Source organism: Sinocyclocheilus anshuiensis, unplaced genomic scaffold (assembly GCF_001515605.1).
Source record: "Sinocyclocheilus anshuiensis isolate Anshui unplaced genomic scaffold, SAMN03320099.WGS_v1.1 scaffold1980, whole genome shotgun sequence".
NCBI classification, from domain to species: Eukaryota; Metazoa; Chordata; class Actinopteri; order Cypriniformes; family Cyprinidae; genus Sinocyclocheilus; species Sinocyclocheilus anshuiensis.
This window is the reverse complement of record NW_015557235.1, coordinates 32,335-40,044: the sequence shown is the minus strand read 5'-3', so window position 1 is coordinate 40,044 and position 7,710 is coordinate 32,335. Positions and strand designations below refer to the sequence as shown.

At 36.5% G+C, this 7,710-nt stretch overlaps 1 protein-coding gene across 1 annotated transcript in view; it reads right to left on the bottom strand.

The window, feature by feature from the left end:
• The window catches only part of vwa7 (von Willebrand factor A domain containing 7), a 16,786-nt gene extending 10,786 nt beyond the window's left edge, over positions 1–6,000 (bottom strand). The window contains exons 1-8 of the mRNA XM_016474416.1: positions 5,835–6,000; positions 5,003–5,287; positions 4,629–4,865; positions 4,120–4,216; positions 3,914–4,042; positions 2,480–2,675; positions 2,040–2,215; positions 1,792–1,904 (exon numbers count right to left, since the gene is read on the bottom strand). Of these exons, the coding sequence (XP_016329902.1) occupies positions 1,792–1,904; positions 2,040–2,215; positions 2,480–2,675; positions 3,914–4,042; positions 4,120–4,216; positions 4,629–4,865; positions 5,003–5,239 (1,185 nt within the window). The 5' untranslated portion in view covers positions 5,240–5,287; positions 5,835–6,000. The remainder of the gene's footprint in view (positions 1–1,791; positions 1,905–2,039; positions 2,216–2,479; positions 2,676–3,913; positions 4,043–4,119; positions 4,217–4,628; positions 4,866–5,002; positions 5,288–5,834) is intronic.
• Positions 6,001–7,710: the final 1,710 nt, after the last annotated feature.

The following is a 7,710-nucleotide window of genomic DNA, read 5'->3' as shown; positions in this document are numbered from 1 at the left end:
AGTGTCTTTTAGCCCATTCAAGCCTTGTGCAGATCTACAATCTTGTCACTGACATCCTTTGACAGTTCTTTGGTCTTGCCCATGGTGGGAGAGGTTGGAATGGACGATACAGATTGTGTGGACAGCTGTCTTATACACCTAACGAGCTGACATTAGGAGTAACTTCTTAAAGTGGCAGGACTAATCTGTGTTCCACATGGGCACATAACCAATCTGTGGGAGCCAAAATTCTTGCTGGTTATTAGGGGATCAAATACTTATTTCACTCACTGAAATGGAAATCAATTTCTAACCTTTATATAATTTTTTTTCTTTCTTTCTGGATTTGGTTGATATTCTGTCTCTATCCGTTAAAATAAACCTACCATAAAAACAACAGACCCTTAATTTCTTTGTAATTGGGCAAACTTGCAAAATCAGCAGGGGATCAAATAAATATTTTCCCCACTGTATTCAATGCAGGGTGAAACTTTCACTTGAGAGAACATCCTGCCATGTAAAATTGTGGTAGATCAATCAAAAGTCATATCGAAGAGGGGCAGAGACAACAGAGCCCATACATCACAACACCAGAACTTTGAATGCCACTTCATGCTGATGATCTAATGCACAGAAGAGCTTCCATCCCTTTGTGGGCACGTGCTGCATTTCCAATGATCACTACAGAGACCGCTTCAAATTTTGTTAGTTATAATATTAACTTGATTGATTTTAATTATTTACTGGTCTAAGCAGTTCTTTGTATTCTCTGTTAAACTAACATTCTGAATCTGCTTTCAATAGGTACCAGTCCAGCCCTACTGTGTATCTTAATGAAGGGAGAGAAAGTTCATTGACAAAAGTGAGAGCTTGATTCACCAGTCAGTTTAAATCTGAGCTGGATTTGGCATAGTGAGAGCTATTATATTAACCAACTAGGGGTAAAGACATAAATATATTACTGACTATGCAGAGTTCTCTGGCAAAGAAATGGGAAGTAGGGCACAAGGTGTCTAAAGAAATTTTGATCAGTAAAGCAACAAGATTGGTCAATAATAATTCCAAATTTCACCAGGGGTATGAGATGGGAATGTTTTGGACGTGGATCCAAGATTGTGAGGAGGTCTCCAATCTTCTTTTGAGTAGCTCATGAGCAACAACAAAAAGTTTGAAAATTTTAATTGCACAATGAATGACAAATTGCATTTGAGAAAATGAAATTGGCTCTCTCAACTGTAGACCAAACAGTTAGATTTATGTCGGAGGTGTTAAACCCATGGTGACTGACATCAGACGACTGCAATTAATAACCTAATGTCTAAAACACTTTAAAGCAGTTTGAATGTTGATATCTTATCAAGTTTTTATAGATAGTTTAAGGGCTTTATGTACATAAATGGACCAAGGTAAAGATATTTAGACAGGTTTGAGCCCTGTTTTGTTTTCAGACAGTTGAATATCACTTTCAAAAATGTCCAATACAAATGCTGCTCGTCAACTGCAGCTATCACAGCTGCTAGGCTACAAGAACAATCCGCTATAGTCTAGCTAGACCATCCCATTTAACAATGCTCAATTCAACCTTCGAAGGCGAAGCCTATGATGTCTGCATCATTCAGAGGATGTAGCTCCTGAATTGGAACACAGTTATAGACATGGGGGGACCAAAAAGGTTGCTCACCCCCAAGATTTTTATTAGTGGTCCACAAATATGGGGGTTTCCCTGTTGATTTTATCAATAGTAAGTCTGCTATAATTTTGTTTAACTGTGTTCAATGTTTATTGAGAATGTAAAATGTCTGTTATGGTTACCTGAAGGGCAGAGAGACACATCTCTGGTTCATCCCCACCTCCAAGAGCGGTCAGATCCTCCATGTATTGTATGAACTGATACGGGTCGTCTGTCTCCATCACTGGCCCAAAACCTGAGATATCGTCAGTGTACTCAATGTAGAACTAATTAAACATCTAAATACAACTAATTTTGCTTAAAAGAAAATCTTAAAGATGAAAGCGGGAAGTGTTATTTCAGTGAAATCGGCATAAGATGTCATTCTAACCAGGGTCATGAAAAGGCACTAGAATGAAGGTGCCAGGCAGACTAGTGCGTTGGCTCTTTTCACGGGCCTGTATGATGGAGAGGGCTCTGAGTCGGGCAGCTGTGATTTCCTCAAACATGCTGCCAGTTGTGTCCATGACGAAGACCAATGCTGGGGGCTGCTGGACACTGAAGAGCCTACAGGTTTCCACAGATTATACATCACTTGTGCGTTTTTTCATCATTGGATAATTCTGTTTCAATTACTGAATTAGCAAATAACGAAAAAGCCCGTCCGAACTATGTAAATAAAACTGTAAACAAGAAGGTAAAAAACGCTCTCAAATGCACTTAATATTAACAAAAGGTGTCACACATGGTGTCTAAGTAAAACAGGAATTCCACTCTTTCCTTGTAGATCACTGTAAGCAGTATTGATGTTAAATTAAATTGACCTCTGACCTGAAGAAGCTTTTGGGCCCCACCTCATTGCGGAGGTCTTGGAGCACTCTGAGGGTTGCTGTGGTAGCCAGATGGGCAGCTTCTTTATGGAGGTAGTGATGAGGGGAGAACAGCGGAGATGTGCTGTCCTTGTTGATTCCTCCCTCAGCTCCCTGGTGACGACTACTGTCCAGAATCCCACCGTGACTGCACTTTCCTTTAAATAACAAGTCAATACATGTTGCTTTTCTTATAAGTAGCTTACTAAATCATCAGAATGAATCATAACTCAGATTATCTTTATTAGTTTAGCAGATATGATTCTTCAAAATGACTTACAAATAAAGAGGTGAATCTCATGAAATCTGTAAAGAACATTTCCAGGCTATATTTTACCACAAACTTATGTTTCACCCCAAACTGTAATTACCAAAGGTAATACGAAATTATATTTTTTAATAGTAAAAGTAAATTAATTAAGATTATTTGTAGGATATTTTGCAAAGTGGCACTATTTTAATGACAATTAAGCACCAATTACCATGATGCAAATTGTAAAGTATTTTTACATCTTTGTAGTATTTTTTTATATTGTAATAAAGTAAAAAGTACCATATAGTGAAAAATAAATATACTAAAATGTATTTGAAATACATTTATTTCATGCTAAGTATACTATAAATACATTTACATATTTATGTACTTAATAAAAACACCAGGCAATTCTACTTTTAGTATACTAAACTGCTAGTATACTAAACTGCTTTAGTATACTTAAAGTCTGCTAAATTGGAACAACTATTTTTGTGCTTAATGCACTTTAATTGTGCGGAAGTCCAACTAAAGATATACTTAAGTATATTTGATTGTGCTAAAGTGGAACTATTGCAAGTTTACTTTAGGTACACTTTACAGTAAAAACTTTACACTTTACACGAAAATTTGCATTTAAAGACCGATATTATTCAAAAATTACCATACAATCCTCATCAATAGTGACATTAAAACACATTTTAGGCTTAATATTAAGAAATGTGCATTGTGCACAAGTAGTACTCCACGTAAAGTTTCATTATACTTTTTTATATCATTAAGTCTTCTGCGATATGTCAGAAAATATGTTAAGAGATTTGAACTATTCTTAGTATGAAATAAATGTATTTGAAATATATTACCTTTTTTACTAGAGTACTACAGTAATGGGAATCCAAGTACAAACAAATAAACAAATGAACAAATTAATACAATCTCAACACATTACAGTAAATTAAGAGGGAAATGGGAAATGTTCTTAATTGTCACAAAATAATTTCACAAAGAAAAATTGTCTTACACATAGGCTTAATTTTCTTTATGCAAGATATAATAACTGTTTCTTGTTTTCCTTTCCTAATTTTGGTGTGAAATGTGACCAGGACACTCTGTTTCACTTAAGTTGCATGATGACACCTATACCTGGTGGTTTGACAGGGTAAGCGCTGAAATAGCCAGTAGTCAGTAGCGGTTCTGTCTGGTGAATCATTTCCTCTAGCAGATTATTATAACAGCTAAATCTGTAGCACTCTGCACAGGTTGGGGTTTCCTCTGAAAATAACAAAAACATTTATGGTGAACATTGAGTGGTTAATGATTTATTGCAAAATGCTTTGTGAGTTACTCACCTGAAGCTACAGGAACTGACGGCTCTTCTGGGTGCAGAAGGTGGAGGTACACTGCTTGCTGACCCATCTCCACCCAGTTACTGTGACTGTAAAAGTCCTACAAACATATGCATTCAACAGTCAGCTTATTTTGTATTGCTAACAATATTCTGTTTTATAAACATTAAAACTACAATGCTACAAATGTCTAATGGCCAATACAACATGTGACCGTAATATCATAATATTACAAATCGAGTAATATTGGCAGACAACCCTGTTGCAAAAAGACAGCGTATGCTGGTTAGGTATGGTTTGAGCTGGTCCTTAGTTGGTTATAAGCTGGTCCTGAGCTGGTCATGTGCTGATCCTAAGAAACTAGCTCCTGCTCAGACCAGCTCAGGACCAGCTTAAACCAGGTCAAACCAGGTGCCATGCTTCAAAACATACCTAACCAGCATATGCTGTTTTTTTCAACAGGGTAATAAATATAATGTTGTCAGAGTAATAAATATAATGTGTTAGCCAACCTGTAATGAGTGGAAAAGCTGACCCAAGCTACGTCTGGCACCCTGGTACTCTTTAGCCTGGGTCAGCAGTACCGTCCGGCCCCAGAACTCTCGTAGCATCTGGGTGGCTCCTTCCACTCTCTCAGAGTCAAAGTGGTAGACTGGATCAGAGCATGTGGAGCTCAAGAAATCCATTTCAGCATTAGCACTTGCTACCTCACCCACAGCATGCCAAAACCCTCGACCAAGCCCAGTATACTGGAACAAACAAATCAGTGAGACTAAATCTTCAAATCATCACTATGTATCTAAAACATTTCTAAAACATTTTTAGAGATGAAAACATTCAGCAGTAAAAAGCAGCAACTGGAAATATTCACTTGCATGATACCTACCAGCTCCTCATTATTTACATCATGTTGACGTTCCATCATTTTGTTCAGAGTTTCCATTGTGATGTTCAGTATAGCTTGTTCTGTCATGTACTGGTGTGTGTTTGAATCCCAGGACAATGTTAGTACACGTGACCAGAAGTTGGGAAGAAATGCTTGGCATATTGGCATACAGTAGATGAACAGCACCACGACACACTGGTGGGTCAAAATCCAGGAGCTCATCCCTTCACACATCATTCCACACTGGTTAAAACACCTGAACTTTTATAGAAAGATGCATCATACCTGCAAAGCGTTACATGTGAGACGGATGTTGTGAGCTGTTTTATTATACACACATCACTCTGTTTGCCTATTCAGAGCGGCACACGTAAATATACATAAACGTTGATTTTTACCTATTTAAATAAATAAAGTCAATTTTTCAGTTTCAGTTCATTATACTGTTAAAGATTTAAAAGGCAGGCCTGTATATGTTCAGAATGATTGATAACTAGATATATCACATATTGAAACCAAGATTTTGTGGCAGGTATTGTTTTATGAAAGCGATTGTTTTTTATTTAAGAACATTTATCTTTCAGTTCCAACTACAGTATTAATATTATTAATTATAAAACTATACAATTAAGTTATATTTGATTGTGTTTTTTTAATGACAGATTTGGGTGTGGCTTCGATCCACCTGCTCAGTGTTTTCAACTGCAGATTAAGTCATTGTTTTTTTGTTATAATGCATTTATGAATTTCAAATTTTTTTTACAGAGCACTTAAACCAATACACATTATATCTGAGCACAATAGAGGTATAAAAAACAGGTATTTCTCTTACCTCTACTGGCTTCTTTCCTTTTGTGGTCTCAGTCTAGCTTTTTTCAGCTTGTATTTTTGTGCGTTTTATCATTTGACAGATGCAAACTCCAATCAGCAATCAGAAATGCACATGGTGTGATTTTCACCCTCAGACAAAGATGCTGTCAGCAGTTTGTCTCCTTACCACATTACGTGCAGTCTTTTGAATAACAGTAGCTGAATAGCAAGTTTTAAAGCTCTTGTTTTTGTGAATATTCCTGGAGGTGCATTTAAGCTAAGTAAGAGACAGAAATATGCCTGCAACCTGCTAAGATGGATGTCCATGAGACACATATCCTCAAATCCTCATGACCCCACTATTGCATGTGCTTCCCTCCTTGTCTTCATTCTCCTCTCTCCCCACTGTTTTTCTCCCTCACTTGCCCCATTTTAGCATGCTGCATTGACTCCACACAATAGTGCTGCATATATTAAGGGCCAGTGTGTCCCCCTTCCCTGCTCTTCAGTTCTGTCTTTTGCCTGACATGAAAACACACACCATGCTCACTTCCCCCAGTGCTTCTATTGTGACTTCATGGTGAAAGACTTCAGACATGTTGCTAACCAACCCCTGTCCTGGCATTAGACTTTAGACCTAAGCTTTAGAAAGGCTTGGAGGATAAAACTGCATTGTAGTGTGGATCTTTTGTAGTTTGTGAATTCAGCCTATGACTGAATGTTTACTTATAGCCTACTGCTTGTTAAATATTCAGTATATAGAAAATAGTGCCTACTATTTAAAAAAAATATATTATGCATAAATAGAACACGTGCAAAAAAAAAAAAATACAAAAAATAAAATACAAAAATAATACAAATGTATTTCAGTCATTAATACATAATCTCATCATCACATTGCACATCCAGTTGTTCAGCTTGGAAATAAAATGTTATTTTGTGTTCCATGCTTCCTTTCAAATGTCATTAATGAGTGAAACTTGAATATGTGTAATCTTGCTTTAGGCTTTATGAAACAATATTTGTAGTATGGGCCTACACTAGTGCTGTTTGCATTGAAGCACTGCAGTTCGCAGCATGCACTGCTAGAGCACTAGTGAAGCTACCATAGCATCCAAAGATTAAAAGTAGGACTAGCAAAAAATTAAACATTTAAATGGAGTGTTTAGAATGCGTGAGGAACTTGCATATCCAGGCAAATAATCCTCCACAGCACCACCAATGGCTCACAGGCATCATTAGTAAATCTTCAATGTTACACTACTTTGAAATAATTTGTCAAGCTACTAAAATACTATAAATACTTAAAAAAAAAACGATAAATGAACATCCACATTTGGGTGGCAACCTCAAATAACACTTGCACTAAATACTGTGTAAATCTATATTTAGTGTGCATTTTTAACACTTTAGATTAGAGAACACTATTCAATATTGCTTATTAACATGCATTATACTAGCATATTGGCTGTTTATATAATGCACATATTCATTTCTTATTATGCACGACTATATTCTAGATCCCTTAACCCTACTCCATACCTAAACATAACTACTACAACAACTACACTTGTAGTTGTAACATATAGGGAATATGTGTTCCCTAATCTGAAGTGTTACCATTTACATTCAACTCGAGAGTCAACTGGTACAATAAATAAATAAACTGGACTCAGTGAATCTTTTGGAATCTTTTACAATAACCAATTCAACTGGAATTCCCAAAGTTACATACAGAGGGTACTCATGCTGAATCAGTTTTATTTATTTATTTTTATTTTGCTGTTGCTGCTGTTTCTGCAGCAACATGCATTTGTTGCTTTTGTCCTTTCAGTGGCGCTATTACCATGTTAGTTAGGATCAAAGCACATTTTCATGAGTAGCAGAGAGAGAGAGAG